Consider the following 22,997-nt stretch of genomic DNA (forward strand, 5'->3'; position numbering starts at 1 on the left):
CCGGCGCCATCGTTTCTGTCTGTAATAAAGCCCTTTATTGGGGTAAAACTCATTCTGATTGGCTGGGCCTGGCTCCCAAGTGGGTAGGCCTATGCCCTCCCAAGCCCACCCATGGCTGTGCCCCTGCCAAATCTTGGGAAATCCGTAGATTAGGGCCTAATTAATTTATTTCAATTGATTGATTTCCTCATTTGACATGTAACTCAGTAAAATCGTTGAAATTGTTGCATGTTGCTTTTATATTTTTGTTCAGTATATATTGAAATTGTGAGTTGGATACTGATTTCTTTCCTAGTTTCACTGCCCTGCGCTGGACATGTGGGCAACATTATCAGAAACCTATAGGGATTGGTTGAGCCTTGAGCTACAGGAGCCACAGTCAGGAAACCACCAACACTGAGTGACGGAATTTAGATCTAAAGATGTATTCTAATTTAACATTGGCAATACAGCACAATTTTGCTTTACAGATAATTTCAATGAAAAGACACTTGTGATAATAAAGGTGTTTTTCCCTTCTCTGTAATATTTATTTCATTTTTAATGCGACAACACTCCCAAATGCATATCCAATTCAAAATGCTTGGATCAGAAAAAGGACATTGTTTTTTATAGAAAAGTTTTTTACAGAATCTATTCTACTCTGACCTTCAAAACAATGATGATCAATGTCCAATGGACAAGAGAAAGCAATTTCACTGTCTATACAACTGTAAACCTGAGAAAATATATATACCATAGAGGAAATGATAAAAAGTTTAAAACATTCAAATACTAACAATATGTCATTCTAATAGGTATTATACTTTCCAATAGACAACCTTCATGGAAGGTAATAAAGTCGTTTTTATTTAATTACAATATGATAACATGCAGACAAGCATTAACAAACAACAATATTAACAATGCAAACATTTAAGCACAACCCTACACATTGAAATAATGTTGTATCATGTGTCATATATGTACTATATTGGTTTTACTGAGCACATGCAAGCCAAAAACATGCTTTCATTAAATAAAATTAACAAAAAAGGCCAAATAAAAATGACCTGCTTAATCTTAAACAAAGGTTTCCAATTAAAACAAAGAAAAAACTGATAAGACTTGGATTATTTTAATTTAAAGTAAAAATGTATTTTTAATACACACATGAACAAGTATATTGTAGGACATGACTATAGACATAAGAACATGTAACTTCTAACATGGTATTTTTCCTTCAATGCTATGATTAGTTTGATGAATTATTCTGATTTAAATAAATAACACTATAAAGTGGACATACTAGAGCTTGAAAACAGACCACACCAATTGCTTGTGTGTGTGTGTGTGTGTGTGTGTGTGTGTGTGTGTGTGTGTGTGTGTGTGTGAATTGTGAAATCAAAACGAGCTGTCTCTGAAACTTAACCCTTAGATGCAGACCCTGATTCTGGGAGGCATTTTTTTACTTTGCCAATCATCTTGTTACAAAACATTGTTCACAACCATTTCCATTCGTACAACTCTTTCTTTAGAGAAAGCACAGCTTTTCCAAAAATACAATATAGAATATATCAACAGCAATTAAAAGAACAGATCAAATGATTTTAAGAAAATGAAAACAGGATAACCATGCCTTCCCAGACTAATGCCACTGAAAAAGTGTTAAGTACTCCAGGTCCGCATTAAAGGGTTTAAGCAAACATCTGCATATTTTATCTATTTACACCAAATGTCACGAGAACACAAAACAAACAACAAACATATGACATTGGTCTATCTATCAGTCAAGTTAAAGTCAAAATCAGTCAAAATTAAGGTGAAATAAAATAAAAAGTTAAATGGGATAATCCCTCGGTTTGCATGAATACACTCACATTCGGAGGAAAAGTGGGGTACAGTACTCAACATGGAACCCTTTTACATTAGCAGAAAATGAAATGAAAAAGAGATCACATCACAGCATATACTTTGAGGTGCATTGTGGATAACTGATGTGTGAATCAAAATGGATTCACACATGAAGGAAGAGAGCAGTAAAACTGTATGAGCAGGGAAACAAACACACTTCGGATAAAGTTCAGCTAGTTTGTCTGACAAAATCCCCAAAGTATTTACAAGATCAGGGCAGTTAGGTGTTGGTGTTATGTTATACTGTCTTGCATTGTAGATTAAATTCACATATCTAGCAAAATATCTTTCACTACACCCTCCAGTCTTGAAGGGCTCTACGCTTTCACACTAAACTGTGGGAATAGTACTTTTACTTTGTAAAAGTAAGGTAACGTGTATTGTCCATTCATCACACAGCTCTGGTAGTTCTACAGGTGTAGTTCAATAGGTGTAGGTTTTGTGAGCATCCGAGGTGTGTAGGGGTGGGAAAGGCCAGCTTTTGGCCCCACCTGGTGGCTAAACAACTCATTACAAGGTGTGGAATCTCTCCACAGAGACTTAATTGACTGCAGCTGAACATCTTGTACAGCTGGCTGCAATTAGGGCGGCAGAACACGGGGAGGCAGCGGCATTCAGAGAGGGAGAGAGAGCCGTGAGGAGGACACACCAAAGTTTTATCGCAAATATTGGACCAGTTTGCACCCAATGCCGAAGGTTTGATGTTCTCTCTGCCCTGGGGTAAAAGATTATCTTCCCCAGTGACTTACGTTTATGTTCAGTTGCTGACATAAGGGCCAGTTGTTGATTTTGATTATTGGCCTCATTTCTTTGTGAGAACATTCTTTTGGGACATGAAGATTCCCCAAGCTACCTGTGAACCCTTTATTTATTTAATAAATCCTCTTTGAGTGCTGAATTGCCTTGTCTGTCTCTTGGTTTTGCACTACCACACATGTGACACACTCCTCCACCTACGGAGTTGTTACACTGGTGGAGAATGTGGGTATCCCCGTGTGGTAGTGCAACCTGAGACAACCAGCTAGACAAGTTATGGTGCCCTGTAGGCTGAGAGGACAGGGTTTTTTAAGTCGGTTTTTACAAGAGAAAATGCTGCTGGCAGAAGAGTGGATGTAAAGTCCCTCAACCTTGAAGTGGTTGGTGACGGAGGGGACAAAGCACCACACAAGGGAGCACTAAAATGTAAGAGCTCTGAAGGTAGTCTTGAGTTTCTCACCGGCTATAAAGAACTCTTGGCTCCCAGGTGGCGCAGCGGTCTAAGGCACTGCATCTCAATGCAAGAGGCATCACTAGAGTCCCTGGTTCAAATCCATGCTGTATCACATCTGCCTGTGATTGGGAGTCCCATAGGGCGGTACACAATTGGCCCAGCGTCGTCTGGGTTTGGCCGGGGTAGGAAATCATTCTAAATAAGAATTTGTTCCTAACTGACTTGCCTAGTTAAATAAAGGGTCTGCTTGTGGATCCAGAAATCACTGCAGCTATCAGTGACATGAAACATTTTGCTAGAAGATTGAACAGTGCTCAGCCAGACGTAAGTACCGCCACCTGTGGCCGTAACAAAGAAGTGCCAGCTGATACTTCAAGGGGGAAGGCAAAGGAAGAAGTGAGCAGATGCCTGTTAGCAGAGCATGGGCAGCACGGGCACGAGGGCCTCCCTACTAGATGCTGACCAGGCCAAGGAAGCCTTCAAGAGGCAGTTTGAAGAAGAGAGGACCAGCAAAGAGGCCCTGAAGGAGCGTCTGGGGTGCCTGTGCGCCGTCCTACAAGAAGAGCATCATGGCCTCAAACGGCTCCATGAGAAGTCAAGGCAGCTGGCCACCTTGCAAGAGGAGACTTTCAGCAACAAGAAGAGGGTAACCTGGCTGACAAGTCAACTGAAAGAGAATCAAGTATGGTCCTCAGCCTGCAGGAGAAGTGCAGGGACCAAGGGGAAGAGGTGAGAAGGTAAAGACTAAGTTCCAGGATGTTGTAGTGACTGGGAAGAAGAGGTCACTGTTCTGAATCGAGAACATTGATCTTAAAGAGGCAGTTCACGCTGCCAATGAGCAAGCCGAAAAGCTCATGAAAAGTAATGCTCGGCTCAGAGGAAAAGCTCAGGCGAGAAGAATTAGAGGCAGGAATGCAGCAGCTGAAGAGGGTCCTGGAGGTCTCTGAGGTAGCTCACGAGTGTGCAGAAAAGGAGCACAGGGAGCAGGTAACCAGCGCCCAGAATTTAGAGATCTGCCGGCAGAGGGCAGAGCGACAAGGGGAAGCCCAGGATGAGATGTTGGCCCTGTTGGAAGAAAAGCTGCACCCCAGTTCAAAAGGAACAGGGCTTTCCACAAAGGTGCTGGACAAGCAGTAAGAGCAAGCAGACCGAGCAGGTAATTGAGAAGCAATGAAGAGGAACAATGTGCAGGCCTGGAAGCGGAGCAGGCAGCAAGAAGGCTTGAGCAGGAGGCAGTGAAGAGCCTCATAAGTGAATTGAAAAGTAATGAAGAGATGGCAAAGAAGTCAGCGATGGAAGCCAAGCAGAGAATGGTGGCATTGATGGAGGAGAAGATGTCCCTGGCAGGTAAAGCCTCTGAATTGCAATCATAAGTGGAAAATGCAATGAGGTTCAGAAAATGCAGGATGTCGTTCACAGGCTGGAGACATCTAATATGGCCTTGAGGACCAAGTGGGAGCAGGACTCCTGGTTGCTTAAAGAGGAGCAGGAGAGGCTAAGTAGCCTTGAGGTGCAACTGCGTGAAAAGCAGCAACACAGCCATCTGCTGAGGCAAGTCCTAGGACTCGGGGCGGAGACTGCGCTCTGGTGGGATCAAACCCCACTCCCCATTTCAGGGGACATGTTTGCTCCTTCGTGTGAGTTGTTTACCCACACCACTGAACAGCCCCTTGACCAAAGAGAAAACAGTCTGTATTTCCAGAACCCATGGCCAGAGAAGATTAAAGGAACCCCAAAAAAGAAAACCTGGACCGGAGCATGGTTACACAGAGGGTTCCCAGGACAACCACGCCAACAAGAATGTCAGTCCAAATACATTCCGCTGATGACTCTCCCACTTTGTTTTCCCCAGAAGAGGTTTCAAGGTCCCCTGATGGTGAAGTGGTGACAGGGAGATGGCGGTCCAAAGGATCCAGCAGAGACCAGGGAAAGTTCCAGTGCTCCAAAAATCCAAAACTGGTGGGGAGACCCCATCGGGGACTGGGGTGAGCCTGTAGAAGGGCACTACCAGCCAAGAGGGAAGCAGCCCAATACTCTGGTGAGTGAAGTTTCGTCATGAGTTAAGAGGTCTGAAGGAAGGTTGGATTGTCATTCAGAAGTGGAGAGGTTTAAAAAGTCTGAAGAGTCTAACCATGGTTGACGTGAGTATTCTTTCCAAAACCCAGAAGACAGAACTGCCAGCAGGTGGAGCACTTGCACAGAAGGCAGTGAGACAAAGAACCCAACAGGTCGGTTGAGGCAACTGGCTCACCCTCAGGTCAAACCTCTGAGACGACGCAGAAGAAAAAGGCACAGCCAGAGAATAAGAATCCCCATTAAAGACAGGAAGAGGCCAAGGAGGCAATGGAGCTCTGCCAGTCATCCACCCAGTCAAATGGGAATGGAAGAGCTACAAGACATGGGTAAGCCTGACAAACCAACTATGTTACTGTGCCTCCCCAGGAGTGGTGGAGAGTTGGAAAGTGGGCCTGGGAGTCAGAGGGCCTACCATGGTCAGGCAAGTTCGTTAAGATGGATGATGGTTATATGGTAACCCAAGACTTTGCCAAGCTCTTGGTTACCAGGGGGCCTCAGGGAGAGTCTTACAACTCCACAGAAACTGGTCAAATACCATCAGGTACACCACCAGGGGACAGCGAGCCCCAGGCCCATGAGGTAAAGGTCCAAGACGTGGTGGTGAGTATGACCAATGAAAGTGACAATGAAAAGGGATGTTCAGAAATGGAGAAACCTCAAACTCCTGGCATGGACCTTCAAATGTCCTTTGACCAGAGCTGAAGCAGGTGGCATGCTGTCGGGGTGCTCTATTCTGAAAATGTTGAAGAAGCATGGTTTTGCAAGAAGGACTGGAGGTGACCAAAAGAAAGGCTCTGTGAAAGAAAAGGGGCTTGAGGTAAAACTGAGGTAAAACAAACATTTCTGAACATTTCTGTGATGATAACCCAAGACTTTGCAGAAACCCTGAGGCCCAAGTGGAAAAAGGCGAGCCGGTTAAGAGGGACACGTGTTGTCATTCAAAGGAGAACGGGAAAGCTGGTGAGGAGGCACAGACGCATGGAGGTGAGAACCTTCCCTCTCTCAATAACCAGTTATCGTGTGTGCCCCAGAAGGTGGCCGAGAACCTGACCCATGAAGAGGGTGAACCATGGAGATGACGAACATCAACCTTTGTTGTATGACCCTGGAGGTCCAGGTGTGTACCTCCATGGCCTTGGATTAGATGCCTGGCCAAGAGTTGACTCTATCGGGGCATTGGCCTGTACAAACCACGAGTTGAAGCAGGGGTGGGCGGTGTGTGAGCATCCAAGGGGTTTAGGGGTGGGAAAGGCCGGCTTTTGGCCCCACTTGGTGGATAAACAACTCATTATAAGGTGTGGCATCTCTCCACAGAGACTTAATTGACTGCAGCTGCACATCTTGAACCACTGGCTGCAATTAGGGCGGCAGAACACGGAGAGGTAGTGGTGTTCAGAGAGGGAGAGAGAGGGCAGTGAGGAGGACACGCCTAACCATTGGACCAGTCAGCACCCAATGACGACGGTTAGAAGCTCTCTCTGCCCTGGGAGAAAATAAATCACTGGGGAAGAATACGATTACATTCAGTTATTGCCATCAAGGGCCAGCTGTTGATTTTGATTATTGGTCTTATTTTTTTACCAGTTAGTAAATCCTCTGAGTGCTGAACTGCCTTGTCTGTCTCTTGGTTTTGCAATACCACATGACACACTCCTCCACCTACGGGGTTTTAACAGTTTAAATGTGTTCATACAGGTAAGCTCTGGTAGTTCTACAGGTGTACATCAGGCTTGGTCCAAGTAGTCACCGCTGGCTCCGTCAAGTCATCATGCTGCTCAAAACATAACGGGATAGGAAACAGTTCAGTTTCAACAATGTCAACATTTCTGGGCTAAATCTGATCTGACTTTCTTCTCATGGGCAAAAATTGAAACGAGCCGACACCTGGTGGTCTCCAGGAGGACATTACTGTTTTGTTGAGATTGAGAGCTGAATCCTAACGTGGGATATAACACTATTTTTTAGGTAAAACATCCCCTTTGATTATATGAGGTATTTGCACAAATGTTCAAATATGCAGTAGGACTCTGTCTTAGTGGAGAAAATGTGTGAGGTTTTATGAGGAAGGGTTAGAAACTTACCTCAACTATCTGTGGTGGGTACGCATGAAGATCTGCGTGAGCGGTTACACATGTTCTTCTGTAAAACAGAGGCAAAACACAAAGTTAAGTCAATAACAATAAAAAAAAACTTCCAAACGAGAGCAAACCAATCAGTTGAACTACACCACTTCATAATATGGTAGCAACAACATAAGAACTGTGATAGCATCCTATCTTCTCTATAAGAAGTGAGTGGGTGCCCTGTACCTTTTCATGAAGACGATGATGGAGGACTGCGTCAGAGAGCCAAGGATGTCTCAACGCTTCAGAGGCACCTATCCTCCAACTGCAGAAAAACACACACAAACACACAGTGAGATATGTACAAACAGATGTAAAATGTCATAGAAGAAAAATTTATTTTGGATTTTTATTGCAAAATATACAGTATACGTGGTGCAATATACTGTGCCTCAAGAAAGTATTCAGACCCCTTGACTTTTTCCACATTTTGTTACATTACAGTCTTGTTCTAAAATATATTAAATAATTGTTTTCCTCATCAATCTACAAACAATACCCCATAATGACAAAGTGAAAACAGGTTTTGTCGAGATTTTGGCAAATGTTTTAAAATGAAAAAACAGAACACCTTACTTACATAAATATCCAGACCCTTTGCTATGAGACTCGAAATTGAGCTCAGGTGCATCCTGTTTCCATTGATCATCCTTGAGATGTTTCTACAACTTGATTAGAGTCCACCTGTGGTAAATTTAAATTGATTGAACATGATTTGGAAATGTACATACATGTCTATATAAAGACGCAGCTGACAGTGCATGTCAGAGCAAAAACCAAGCCATGAGGTCAAAGGAATTGTCCGTAGAGCTCCGAGACAGGATTGTGTTGAGGCAAAGATCTGGGGAAGGGTACTGAAAGATTTCTGCAGCATTGAAGGTCCCCAAGACCACAGTGACCTCCATCATTCTTAAATGGAAGAAGTTTGGAACCACCAAGGCTCTTCCAAGAGCTGGCCACCCCGCCAAACTGAGCAATCGGGGGAGAAGGGCCTTGGTCAGGGAGGTGAGCAAGAACCCGATGGCCACTCTGACAGAGCTGCAGAGTTCCTCTGTGGCAATGGGAGAACCTTCCAGAAAGACAACCATCTCTGCAATCAGCCCTTTATGGTAGAGTGGCCAGACGGAAGCCACTCCTCAGTAAAAGGCACATGACAGCCGCTTATAAAAACCTTCTCCAGAGTGCTCAGGACTTCAGACTGGGGCGAAGGTTCACCTTCCAACAGGACAATGACCCTAAGCACACAGCTAAGGCAACGCAGGAATGGCATCGGGACAAATCTCTGATTGTCCTTGAGTGGCTCAGCCAGAGGCCGGACTTGAACCCGATCAAACATCTCTGGAGAGACCTTAAAATAGCAGTGCAGCGACACTCCCCATCCAACCTGACAGAGCTTGAGAGGATCTGCAGAGAAGAATGGGAGAAAATCCCCAAACACAGATGTGCCAAGCTTGTAGCTTCATACCCAAGAAGACTCGAGGCTGTAATCGCTGCCAAAGGTGCGTCAACAAAGTACTGAGTAATGGGTCTGAATACTTATGTAAATGTGATTAAACATTTGAATTTTTATATATATGTTTTTTAGGGGATAGATCAGCTTTAATATTGCAGATCGATTGTAGCTTGCATCTATGTAATTGTCTGCATCACTTCCAATCCCCCATATACTGTTTTGTATATATACATATATATATATTCACACATACACAGTACCAGTCAAAAGTTTGGACACATCTACTTGTCTCGTGTGGCTCAGTTGGTAGAGCATGGTGTTTGCAACACCAGGGTTGTGGGTTCGATTCCCACGGGGGACCAGTACGTTAAAAAAATGTATGAAATGTATGCATTCACTACTGTAAGTGGCTCTGGATAAGAGTGTCTGCTAAATGACTAAAATGTAAATGTACTCAAATAGGTGTGTCCACACTTTTGACTGGTACTGTGTGTGTGTATATATATATATTAATTTCTAACCCTACCTCTAATTGGAGTAAACTAGTAAACAACAATGCTTAGGCTTCTACTTCCAGCTTATACATTTTATGGACACAGTCTATTTTACAATAGTTCTATTTTGTTTGTTTTTACTCCTGTCTTTCCTCTACCCTCAACCTCTCCCATTTATTTCTGATGTCCATCCGGTTTGATTTCTATTTGCCATATCTTTCAAACTGTGCTCTTTCACAAAAGTTCTTAACCCATATACGTTTTACGGACACAGTATGTATTACATTAGTTATCTTGTTATTATTTGTTGTTATTAGTCCCAACCTTCAGCTCCATTCAATGTGATATATGTTTTTTTATTTTTAATACATTAGCAAAAATGTAAAAAAAAAACTGTTTTTGTTTTGTCATGATGGGGTATTGTGTGTAGATTGATGGGGGGAAAAACAATTTTAACTGTTTTAGAATAAGGCTGTAACGTAACAAAATGTGGAAAAAGTCAAGGGGCATGAAGACTTTCCGAATGCACAGTATTGTGAAATCAAACAGATGTATGATACCTTTTATTGATGATGAGGAGTTTGGAGATGAAGTCTTTGGCCTCCTCTGAGATGTCTGTAAATTCTGCCTCTTCAAAGTTCCACTGGCAGGCCAGAATGTTATTCAAAGTCTCATTGTCATCGTCACCTAGGAAGGGACACAGACCGCTTAGCCTGTGGAAGAAAAGGAAGAGTCTTTATTGTTTGTGTGTGTGTGTGTGTACACGCGTACATGTTTTGGCTCCCGAGTGGCGCAGCGATCTAAAGTCACTGCATCTCAGTGCTAGAGGCATCACTTCAGACCCTGGTTCAATTCCAGGCTGTATCACCACCGGCCATGATTGGGAGTCCCATAGGGCAGCGCACAATTGGCCCAGCGTCTTCCGGGTTAGGGTTTGGCAAGGGTAGGCCGTCATTGTAAATAAGAATTTGTTCATAACTGTCTTAGCTAGTTAAATTAAGGTTAAATAAATAAATGAGTGTGAATGTGTACTTACAGCATATATGTAATGACTCCCAGGCTCCACATGTCGGTGTTGAATGACACAAAGTCGTAGTTGACAACTTCTGGGGCCAGGAACTCTGGGGTGCCGAAATTTATTCGTAACTTCTCTCTGGGCTTGTATCTAGGGGGAATACATGTTTATTTTTATTGGAAATCTATCAATACAAATACAATAGTTTAATGCTGCATGCATTGATACATCATATATGATATACAATTATGCTAATTCAAATGGACGATTCATGTGAATATGAAACCTACTTTCTGGCAAGTCCAAAGTCGATGATCTTAATTTTATTCGTGACTCTGCTCACACATAGAATATTCTCTGGCTGAAAAAGGTGAAACAATAGCAAGACAGAAGTATATAGAAACCATTGTTACCTGTTGTGTACAATCTGATATGCTATCAATAACATCAGTGGCTATGGAAAACAATGAACTCTGGCACATTAACACTGATCTGAACACATACGTATATATATCAAACACAGTGTGGTAGTCTACCTTGAGGTCCAGATGGAGGATGTACATCTTGTGCATGTGCTGCAGGCCCTCACAGATCTGCCTGATGAACAGCACCGTGTCCAGCTCCATCAGAGTGTAGTTCTCATCGATGATTCTGTCAAAGAGCTCCCCTCCATCCACACTACAATCACACACACAAAAACACATTAGGATGCTGCAGAAACGTATAAAGCAAATTGGCCAAAAACAGGACTTGAGCTTGGGGTTGCTAGGAAGTAAAGCCTGTATGTACCATGGTCTGAATCAGTAGACTCAAAATGCTGCTGTACTTTCCTGAACACATTCACTGTCATTTAATTTCATTCAAGTTTCCTTAAAATCCATTGACTTAAAGATATTACAAGACAGTGCACTGACCTATCATGTATTCTCTATCTACTGTGTCATCGTGGCATAAAAATGATGTCAAATGAATTTAAGCTTAAAGATTTGGGTTGAGAAAACATTGTGGAACAGACATCGAGGCAGAGAACCATAGACATACACTACATGACAAAAAGTATGTTGACACCTGCTTGTCGAAGATCTCATTCCAAAATCATGGGCATTAATATGGAGTTGGTCCCTCCATTGCTGCTATAACAGCCTCCACTCTCGTGGGAAGGCTTTCCACCAGTGGAGGCTCTTCAGAGGAGGAAGGGGAGGACCATCCTCCTCAGTGAATTTCATAAAAAATGTAATTGTAAAACATTTAAATAGTTATTATTTTTAGATAAAACTATACTAAATATAATCACATGACCAAATAACTGATTAAAACACTACTTTGCCAAGGTCTACAGTAGCCTCAACAGCACTCTGTAGGGTAGCACCATGGTGTAGCCAGAGGACAGCTAGCTTCCGTCCTCCTCTGGGTACATTGACTTCAATACAAAACCTAGGAGGCTGATGGTTCTCACCCCCTTCCATAGACTTACACACTAACTACTTCCGGAGGACGTCCTCCAGCCTATCAGAGCTCTTGCATCTAGTACTGAAAGCATAAGCTACAGCTAGCTAGCACTGCAGTGTATAAAATGTGGTGAGTAGTTGACTCAAAGAGAGAGAAAGGGAATAGTTGAACAGTTTTTAACAAAACAATTTCTTCCAAAATGAAGGACAAGCACTTTAAGCTTCACTTACTTAGCTAGCAAATGCAGCTATCTAGCCCCAGACCATTATTCCTCCTCCACCAAACTTTACAGTTGGCACTATAGATTGGGGCAGGTACTTTTGTATATATAGTGTACAATATAATGCTGATATGTTTTATTTAGTTCTGTGGAGGGAACGTACTATTCCAGCACCAGGATGATGTCATTCCTGGACTCGTAGGCAGCGTAGAGCTGGATCAGGTTGGCATGGTCCAGCTGGTTCATGACCGTGATCTCATTCTTCACCACCTCCTACATGCCAAACACACACCAACCACACAATGAGAGGTGTCAGATGTTCGCTTGCAGCTAGCAAGCAGTGTACCGCTCCTCTTTTCTGGGTCAAATTTTAAATTTATCAGAAAATGAGTAAGAAACATATTCCCCATCCATCCACTTCTGTAGAGTGAAAAGGTTTTTAGAGTGTTATGTTCAGATGTCTAATTCCACATTTTGATTTTTTTTAAATACCGGAAGTTCGCACTCAAAAAGTATTTCAAAATAACTTAATTTTTCAAGGAAGCTGCAAGGTGTGTAGAGGTTTTTATATGCATGCAAAATGCACATAGCCTTCGAAGATACATTTTTAAACCTTAACAAGTTTATTCAGTTTATATTCCAAGTACATTTACTCATTAAGAATTAGTACCTTCTCTTTCTGACTCCGGGCTTTGATGATCTTGGCAGCCAGGGTGAGACCCGAGGAGTTTTCCATGCATTTGTGCACCTGGCCAAAACGACCCCTAAGAGAGAGACGGAAAAATAAGTAAGGTGTCTTCAGTTTCTGAATCATTTTCTTTTTTATAACGTAACCTTACTCCCTCTCCCTCTGACTAAGAGTTGGCAAAACGATCACCTGTAAGTCACAAATCCTATAATGTTACTCATCCAGATAATATGTCCCCTGAATGAAGATGAACTACTTGAACTATCAAAACTATTTCATCAGTATGTCCTCGGATACAAAATCAGTTCTCTTCCAATACAGGAAAGTAATATCACTTTGTGAAGGTATTGTATTGTTCATTTCTCCTTTATTTCATTAAATGAGAGTAAGGGCCCTCTCTTTGAAAATGTGGATTAACACTTAGCGATTAGCTCACAGCTGGCAGTGGGGGTATGATTTCACATACCCCAAAGGCCTTCAGTAAAAATAACTGCCCTGACTCTGGAGTTATGAACCAGGGGAGAGGAGAGGAGAGGAGGGTACGGTTACGCAACTCAACATTGTTGAGGACCTCTGTTCCTCTCTGTCTATGATTTAGGTCAGATATAATTTGTTCTGTGGGTTTGGTTCCAAAAGACAATGGAGAATCGACTAATAATTGACAAATTTATAATAACTCAGTACAATGTAGAAAAGAGCTCGACGGAGAGGAGTCGTTGATGGCCTGTTCTCTCTGGGGAGCGATCGGCTTAAGCAGGCACTATTTTATGTTACTCTTTGGAACCTCACAATCCTGTTATTGCGGATGGATACAATTGTTCTTGAATTTGAAGTTAAACAGTTGAAAAGTCATTTCAAACTTTACCTTGTGGTTCAAATCATTATGTATCACTAGGAACAGGATAGGTACACTTACCCTCCGAGAACCTCTGCTCTGTTGATGGTGTAGAAGTTGCTGATCTGGTTCGGTTTGGCTGACACTATCCGATGGTTAAATGGAGCCGGAGGTGGAGAGCTTTTATCTTAAAGGAGATATGATACAACATTATTTCATTTTTAACCATTTAACCATGGAAGTCACATAGAGATTGACATCTATTTTTCAAGTGAGCCCTGGCAGACAGTAGCATGGAGGGGAAATAGAAGCTGTATTGTTAATCAGTTAGCACATGGCTCTAGTAATGGTACCTCATAATCAAGTTATCATCCTGTGCTAACTAACACACTGTGGTAAACATGAGAAAGGAGATACAATGTTGGTTATGCAGACTACAGTACTCTCGTACTTTGTTACTCCTAGAAAGCATGCTTTTTATACCCTAATTCAATAAGATTATGAATATTTTCTACAAAAAGAGAAAGAATAGCCACCATATCAAAAATCTATTGGACTTCATATCAGGCCCAAATCCTAATATTTGTTTGCGTATCTCCAGTTTTCCACTGAGATTAATGTGTAATTTATGGAATCGTTGAGTTGAGCATGCGCATTTCAAGTTCCTCCCTCAGTACTTTTCACCTTTCCCCCAGACTTAAAGCCACAGTACCCAATAAAAATGCTGGTCCTCACCAATGAAGAACTGTTCCCCAGTAGACTGCCTGACTTCTGTAGACTGATCTGGCTTCTTCTCTTTTTCCATCCTCTCCTTTAGCTCCACACGGATATCCACCCCATCTGCCTTGAAGATGCCCCATCCCTCGTCCTCATCATCTGGTCTTTCTCCGTCCTCTACCTCCTCCTGCCTCTCCCCCTGCTCCTTCTCCCCCTGCCTCACATATTCCTCGCCTGCTCCTCCCTCCACCCGACTCTTCTTGTGGTCCTCCACTCCCAGCACTCCCAGGTCTTCCTCCGTCACCCGACGCTTACTGCTGGTGCTGCCCTCTTCCATCTGGTCCTGTTCTGCTGCCTCCAGAAACTGAGAGGAGACACTTTTGTTGTGGACTTCACAACTGGAACAGACAAACATAAACTCAGCAAAAAAAAGAAATGTCCTCTCACTGTCAACTGCGTTTATTTTCAGCAAACTTATCATGTGTAAATATTTGTATGAACATAACAAGATTCAACCACTGAGACATAAACTGAACAAGTTCCACAGACATGTGACTAACAGAAATTGAATAATGTGTCCCTGAACAAAGGGGGGGTCAAAATCAAAAGTAACAGTCAGTATCTGGTGTGGCCACCAGCTGCATTAAGTACTGCAGTGCATCACCTCCTCATGGACTGCACCAGATTTGCCAGTTCTTGCTGTGAGATGTTACCACACTCTTCCACCAAGGCACCTGCAAGTTCTCAGACAATTCTGGGGGGGAATGGCCCTTGCCCTCATCCTTCGATCCAACAAGTCCCAGACGTGCTCAATGGGATTGAAATCCGGGCTCGTCGCTGGCCATGGCAGAACACTGACCTTCCTGTCTTGCAGGAAATCACGCACAGAACGAGCAGTATGGCTGGTGGCATTGTCATGCTGGAGGGTCATGTCAGGATGAGCCTGCAGGAAGGGTACCACATAAGGGAGGAGGATGTCTTCCCTGTAACGCACAGCGTTGAGATTGCCTGCAATGACAACAAGCTCAGTCCGATGATACTGTGACACACCGCCCCAGACCATGACGGACCCTCCACCTCCAAATTGATCCCGCTCCAGAGTACAGGCCTTGGTGTAACGCTCATTCCTTTGACAATAAACGCAAATCCGACCATCCCCCCCTGGTGAGACAAAACCGCGACTCATCAATGAAGAGCACTTTTTGCCAGTCCTGTCTGGTGCAGCGACGGTGGGTTTGTGCCCATAGGCGACTTTGTTGCCAGTGATGTCTGGTGAGGACCTGCCTTACAACAGGCCTACAAGCGCCCAGTCTAGCCTCTCTCAGCCTATTGTGGACAGTCTGAGCACTGATGGAGGGATTCTGTGTTCCTGGTATAACTCGGGCAGTTGTTGTTGCCATCCTGAACCTGTCCTGCAGGTGTGATGTTTGGGTGTTCCGATCCTGTGCAGGTGTTGTTACATGTGGTCTGCCACTGCGAGAACGATCAGCTGGTCATCCTGTCTCCCTGTAGTGCTGTCTTAGGTGTCTCACAGTATTGACATTGCAATGTTTCCCCTGGCCACATCTGCAGTCCTCATGCCTCCTTGCAGCATGCCTAAGGCACGTTCACACAGATGAGCAGGGACCCTGGGCATCTTTCTTTTGGTGTTTTTCAGAGTCAGTAGAAAGGCCTCTTTAGTGTCCTAAGTTTTCATAACTGTGGCCTTAATTGCCTACCGTCTGTAAGCTGTTAGTGTCTCCACAGGTGTGTGTTCATTAATTGTTTATGGTTCATTGAACAAGCATGGGAAACAGTGTTTACACCCTTTACAATGAAGATCTATGAAGTTATTTGGATTTTTACGAATTATCTTTGAAAGACATGTTCCTGAAAAGTTTATTTTAGAAATTAGTGTGTGTATTTGAAAGACAGGGATCACAGAGTGAATGGTACTGAAGTAGATAGAGAAATAAAGAGAGAGAATGAGAGGAACAGAGAGTGAGAGACAGAGAACAAAACAAAGAAATACATAAAATAAAATAAATAGGAAGGGATTGAGGAGGGTAGATGGGATACTCTACCTCTCTGGAATAGAGCCAGTCTCTCCTGGAGCTTCAGGGGAGGGTGGGAGAGAAGGGAGATCCTTAACTGACATATCAGCAACTTCTGATGGGCCTGCACTGTCCTCCTCCTTTTTGTTCCCCTCTCTCTCCTCTGCTCCTCTAACCTCCTCAGGCTGCTCTGTGATTTTCAACAGCTCTTCCTCTCGCTCCTCTTCCTTGAACTTGGATTCAATGAGGTGGTCTTCCTTCTCTTGTTTTTTTATGGCCTCCTCTTCCTCCTTCCTCTCCTCCACTTTTAGACCATCTCCTGCTGCCTCCCTCTCCTTCTCAGATAATGACACCTCTTCGGTCACAGGGGCCTTGGGGCCCTCGAGGATCAAGTCAAGCAGGTTCGGGCTGAGGGACCCAGTCTGTGATGACCCCAACTCCTCTGAGGCCCTTCCAGATCCAGCCTCCAGGTCCAAGACGTCATCAGGGGTAAGCTGCTGCTGGTGACCTGATGATGATCTCTCTGCATTCTCCCTGTTGAGCTTCTGAACCTCCTTTAGCAGCAACACCTGCTTCCTCAGGGAGATGGTGTCTGCATTGGAACAAACAGAATGGCCAAGGGGATACAGTTATAATTAATTCAACCACCTGCATGATTTTCACTTTAGTAACTATAATCAGATGATTGCACAATATCTCAGAATGTCAACACACTCCTAGTATCCTCCTAAGATGATGGCAGGTGGTTGTCTGAAGTGTCAGTCTGATCTTTTTTATTCTCTTTGATGTTTTGGTTTCATGATGTACTTGTTAGTGCAATACTGTTGTTTACGTCTGACAGGAAGACTGTTGTGACTAGCCGGTTGGTTACCTTTTGTGTGGCTCCAAGATAGACTTCTTTGAATGATACTATTTTATTCTCCCGCTCTCTAAGCTTTCAGAACACATGTTGTTTACATCTCACATGTTACATGTTGTGAGTGCTGCTGTGTGTGAGTTAGTTTGTTTTGACTGGTAAAGGTCACTGTGGGTGTGTTGTATAGGTGTGAGCTATTGTTGACACATTTTAATGTACTGTGATGTGAACACCTGCTGTATCTGGGGGTTTCTTCTTCTGTGTTTTCAGACCCTTTGTGCTCAGACTCGACTTCTCCTTCCCATCCTTCCCCTTGTGATCTTTTGACTAAAGGAAGGGAAGAACGAAAGATAAGATCATCACGTTCTGCATTTGGTCTACATTTCAACATTCTTCAAAACTAGGTAAAATATGTATATTTCCCTGAAACCGCTACCGCTATGTCATTACAATATTTACTGCACAGAAACTTCATGATAAACATGTTTTCTGTGAGCAAGTTTACACGTACAAAGTTTCCGCAGAGTTTGCGGATTGTGAGAAAATGCTTTGGTCCATGGAGCTTTGTTGTCTTGTGACTGTGAGTAGTCTCCGGTCGACTAGGTTTGGGTTCACATTTAGTGGTTATCATCCCTTGAGTCCCTTTAGTGGCTTTAGTAGAGGTAGTTTTCTGTTAAGGAGACAGACATCGCAATGCTAGTTGGACAATGGTGAATGGTACGCAACATGAGATGGATTATGACACTGTTAGAGAGGGTAAGGAGGAAGGTGAGTGATAGTGAGAGAGGTAGGTTACAAATGATCTTGACCATTTGACAGTATGAAAAATGAAAACACTTGTTACAATATGTCAAATTAATAAAATGAATGACTGAATGTGATGTTGAAGATGAAAGAAGCATTAATGTAACCATCAAAACATATAGCCTAGCCTGATTAGTTGTTTTATTCAAGTTAGCATCCTGGTACTGTATTAATACAAACTACAAAGCCAAACTTGTTTCAGTCAAAGCATGATGTTGATTGTCCACAGCAGATGTATAGATAGGTTGGTACATATGTGCGAGGCTGTGAATTTATAGTTTATCACTTGTCACAGTGAGCGATGGAATGCAATACTGACCCTGAGCGGAGAAATTGCCCGCAACCAACTAAACAAGTCTTCTCAAACAGACTTCGAACCCGAGGGGCTACCCAGTACTATAGTAAACACTCCAGTCCTTTAATGAGCAGGTCAACATCTTAAAAAATGTCTGAAGATGTGTTATTGGTTGTGAGGTAAGCACTGCTCAGTAGTAAGGCAGAGGAGATATTTTGAGGATGGGGATTTCTACAGTGGTACGATATGTGTGTGGTTTGTGTGGTGTGTGTGTGGGGGACCACATTGACAAATGTCTGTGGTAGACAGTCATCTCACACCTTAGAGGTGAATGGAGACGGCCGGAGGCTGGAGCCACCGCCTGCCGAGAGCTCTGACGACAACGAGAATTCCTGGTGATCTGAGTCATACAGTAGCCAATAGACAATCACAGAGGTATGTACGCCCTTACGTGTGGACTTATATGACCACTTAGTTGCTGTTCGAGTTCTAACCTCAAATCAAGCTGAAAATGTCAAGTCTGTATCGTAGTTTGAGGTTTTGTGCTAGAACTGTGTTGAAATATGAATAAGCTCTTATGGACTCTTATAACTCACCAAATAATGGTCTGAATACATTACAATTATCAGATACTGCACCAGTACCTATTTACAGAACCGCTTTCCTAATTTCCTAGTACACATACTCTACACTACTATACACCATGACATGTGGAAACTCTTACACTACAATGTATCTCATTCACCATCTATATGAGTTGGTCTCTGCTTGCAGGTAATAGACCCTGGGCATGAAAACAGATACCAATCTGGCATCCACACTAATGCCAGTAATGGAAAGGGATGATAACTGGCTTTGAGGTACATATAAGTCCCGCTTAAGGCTTTAATACCAAACAGTACTAGCCATTGACCTTCAGTGTCTCTGTGTCTAAGACCACTCTCAGTGTGTTACTGCTGGTCACATTGAATCAACAACTTGAAGTGCTTGTTGAACTTGGAAGGAAGTGACTGGGACTTAAGCCTAGAGGATTTCGGTTTAAGTTAACCTTCTACAACATTAACAGTGCTGCTCATTGTGCTTGGACTACTTAACCCAGTACACTGGACAGTTGACATTATGATTCAAATTATTCTCTTTCTGTAACCTAATCAGTCCAGTACCAAATGCTTCTAGTTACTTCCCTAAGATCATTGAGTCGTTAACTAGTTTCACATGCTTGCCAGTACATACTGATGTAATATCTTAATTTGATCACTCTGTTGTCACAGAGAACTTTCCTGCGTAGCAAGAAGTGCAAATGTATAGTACATGCAAGGTTTAATTAGGCTTAAAATGTTTTTAATTTCCACTTTAGAATTTCAGACTCAACCCCTACAAAAATGTCCTTGAATTATAATCCACATAATAATTTACATTCCTGTTGCTGCAGGATTATTTAACTTCTGTGAGAAACTGTTCAAATTAATTAAGATATTTTATTTTACTGGCCCAATCCTCCATCCCAAGTAAGACCGATCACCTGAATAAAGCATCTTCAGGGTACAACCACTCCACCATTAAAAACACACTGTCCTATACAGGTCAATCATCTCCTGCTTATTTTGAGCCACACACATCTGAAGCAGTGCCAGCCTCTGTGCCAGCCTCTGTTCCAGCCTCTGTGCCATTCTCTGTGCCATTCTCTGTGCCAGCCTCTGTTCCAGCCTCTGTGCCAGCCTCAAATGTAGCACGCAGTGTGAAGAACAATCATTTACTAGACCCTTTAAATCAATGGCTGTTTGACACAGTTACCATGGCTGGATTGCTAATAAAGAGTTATGAATAGCTTTATCTGAAACAATGGATGTAAATAATGTACATGGGGGATGCTCTGAATTGTAATGCACATATAGGTAACAGAACTCAATACACATCACTGAAACCATAGTACGTCTACAGTATATCCACGCTGGGACTTCACAACATGCCACTACAGGACTGAGAGGGTGAGAGAGAGATACTGCAATAGAGAGAAAGACATACAGAAAACAAGAGAGGGAGAGACAGAGATAGTGAGAGTGACAGAGAGAAAGAGAGAGGGGGGAGAACCCCCCCTCCAGGGTGTTCTTACCCTCAGCACCCCAGATGCCAGTGGCCACATTATAGGCCAAAGAGGAATGTAGAAGAGAATGTGGGACAATGTATGGTAGAATGTAGGCTAATGTACAGTATGAGCAGGGAAATAAGTGTATTACTGTAAGTGGTGAAAGGTGGGGGCAAATTTGAGTCCTTTTTGTTGAGCATTGTAAACAGATGTTGTTTTTCATATACCACTGTACTTGATCATGAGGTGGTGGAATGTTCCCCACCAATTTCAACACTGGGTATAAGTGTCAAAGCTTTGGCTCCTTCCATACAATATGGCGTGCTCTGCATGGCACTATACAAGCAGTGGAGATCGCTATGTCCCAAAGTCATATTGCTTTGACACATCTTCTACCACTTCATGAGGAAAAATAGCATGAGCCAAGCCACAATCCTTCCTTAGGAAACAGATCTCCACTTGACTAGCCAGCTTTGCTGCTCTGATCATTTTCCTCTGCAGTGCCAACGTCATAAAACTAAACCAAATCAAAAACCAAACATGGAAACATGGAGCACCTTATCTCCGAGCCTGAATACAATGTGCACATTTTTGAAGGACATGTAATTTGCAGGAGCATGAGGAAACAGTGAACCTAGCAATTCATCTAACCTACGTTGCCCATCAAAACATCCATAACATCAATCCATTCTAAATTAACACCTGAACACAAGTGTTTTATTATTACATTCACATGAACATAATCCAGAGTGTTGTTGAGTAAAGAGTTCATAAAGTGGCTTAATAAAGAACCCTTAATAAAGTCTACATAGACCTGCACAAACACACCTCTTTGGTTAGTGCAGTTTGAGCTTCCAGTCTCACCTTGTCGGTCTTCTTAGTAATTGAGCTCTCGCTCTTTTCTGCAGATGATTGCCTCTTAACGTCCACCTTGCCCTTACTGTCTTTGGACTTGGAGGCCTTGCGTGCTGCAGGACGCATAAACATCATCTCCATAACCCGGGAGCTCTTCACCGTCTCCCCGATGAATCTGATGACCTGCTGGATGCTGAGGACCAGATTCTCCATCCCGTCCAGCTTCTCAGCCTGCTTCTCTGAGCGCTGGTCCAACGCCATCATGATGGAGCTCATCTCATGACACATCTCTCTCACCTCGCCCACCACACCTGTACCCTGGGTTTGAGCCAGGGGAAGAGTTAGGGCTCTTGCAGGTATATGGATCTCCTCGTTGTCCACCTTCAGAGTTTCCACGTCCCTCTCGATACCATCGATGTCCTGGGTTATTCCGTCCAGCCGATTGAGGACCTTCTCCTGGATGTTGATGAGCCTGTCCATCTTACTGCTCAGAGACTCAATGCGATTCTGAATGAGGTCCAAGCCGGCACCAGTGCAGTCAGTTAGGTTATCCATTGTGCTTGGCTTTCCAGGGGTTGAGTTAGAGTTCACTATCTTTGAACTCATGACCGAATCCCGTTAGGATACCCAATCGAGACAGAAAAAGGGTCACAGAAAGGTTGATGACCAACGTCCGAGTGACAGATGGGACAACTTTTTTGAAAAACGCAGCCAGCCTTATCCCTATGTGCTCCTCTTCAACTGTACAGACAAGCTGATTTAACGACGGATATGTGAATAAAACGCAAATTTATCAACAGCAAAAATTAAGAAAATCAAACTAACTAAATTCAAATCCATAAAGAGTAAAAACATACAGCCAGTAACTGTCAGTGTAACTCGTGGAAACACCTTTAGAATTCTGACTTAACAGTCATCCAGTCGTGAGATTGTCCTTGTCTCTCACCTACTGCTTGACACCTCTGCTCTTCTTACTGGAGGTGGTATTAAGAATGGAATAAGCCTGTCTACCTAAATGTAAACGGCACAGCCAACGTCAGCAGGGGACCGGCCAGGGGGGCGGGGGGCTGTGAGAGGCCGTGAGGGGCAGCAGTTTGGCTCTGGAGGGGCTGTCAGACATCTGAGCGCCTTTAAATGTTAAGCCCACCACCGTAGCCAGTCTCTGGCCCACCTGCCAAGTGTCAAAATGGCCAGTGTACACAGTTTCTCTCTCTGAGGCAGAGTGGAAAGTTGTCTGGAACAACGCTAGACACTTTGTTAAGTTTTTTACTTTATTTGCATGTAAATGGTTATAGACTTTTCAGTCTCACTTGGTGGTTTCACCATGATTAGCCTGAACAGGTGCTTACAGATGGAGAGGGGGGTCACTGACATGTTTTATTTATAAGTGGTCAGGGACATTTTTACGTCAACTCAAAATATCCAACAATCATGTCAAAAGTGCCACTCACACAGAACAGCTGTGTTTGCAAAAAGGGAACTTTTTTAAATTAGATCCTTATTAATGACTGGCATAGTAATTAACAGCTTCGCAGTGTTTACAAGAGGCTGGAAAAAGTATGATTGTGATAACATCAGGGAAATAACTGCATGTGAGTATTGAGTCTCAGTATGTAAGACAATCAGTCGTACAGAGCATTCAGAAAGTATTCAGACTTTTTCCACATTTTATTACGTTACAGCCTTATTCTAAAATAGATTTTTTTAAGTTCCTTAATCTACACACAATACCCCATAATGACAAAGCAAAAACAGTTTTTATAAATTTTTGCAAATGCATAGAAAATTTATAACTCAGAGCTTTGTTGAAGCACCTTTGGCAGCGATTACAGCCTCTAGCCTTCTTGGGTATGATGCTACAAGCCTGGCACAGCTGTATTTGGAGAGTTTCTCCC

General features: G+C 43.1%; 1 protein-coding gene across 2 annotated transcripts; it reads right to left on the bottom strand.

The window, feature by feature from the left end:
- Window positions 1–505: 505 nt before the first annotated feature.
- On the bottom strand, window positions 506–22,722 carry LOC106569150 (myosin light chain kinase 2, skeletal/cardiac muscle). 2 transcript variants are annotated; one of them, XM_014140183.2, is made up of 15 exons: window positions 21,112–22,722; window positions 17,574–17,732; window positions 17,296–17,389; window positions 16,237–16,798; window positions 14,192–14,571; window positions 13,538–13,643; window positions 12,604–12,697; window positions 12,097–12,206; window positions 10,801–10,942; window positions 10,555–10,625; window positions 10,286–10,414; window positions 9,810–9,962; window positions 7,489–7,567; window positions 7,261–7,318; window positions 506–6,950 (listed from the first exon to the last, which is right to left on the bottom strand). In XM_014140183.2, exons 1-14 carry the CDS (start codon window positions 21,706–21,708, stop codon window positions 7,262–7,264), a joined length of 2,733 nt encoding a protein of 910 aa, XP_013995658.1. In that variant the 5' UTR covers window positions 21,709–22,722; the 3' UTR covers window positions 506–6,950; window position 7,261. The 2 variants fall into 2 exon arrangements, with proteins under 2 accessions (XP_013995658.1, XP_013995659.1); XM_014140184.2 differs by lacking the exon at window positions 17,574–17,732 and having other exon boundaries at window positions 21,112–22,721.
- Between the last annotated feature and the right edge of the window lie 275 nt (window positions 22,723–22,997).

The sequence above is a fragment of the Salmo salar genome, chromosome ssa14 (genome assembly GCF_905237065.1).
Source record: "Salmo salar chromosome ssa14, Ssal_v3.1, whole genome shotgun sequence".
Classification (NCBI taxonomy): Eukaryota; Metazoa; Chordata; class Actinopteri; order Salmoniformes; family Salmonidae; genus Salmo; species Salmo salar.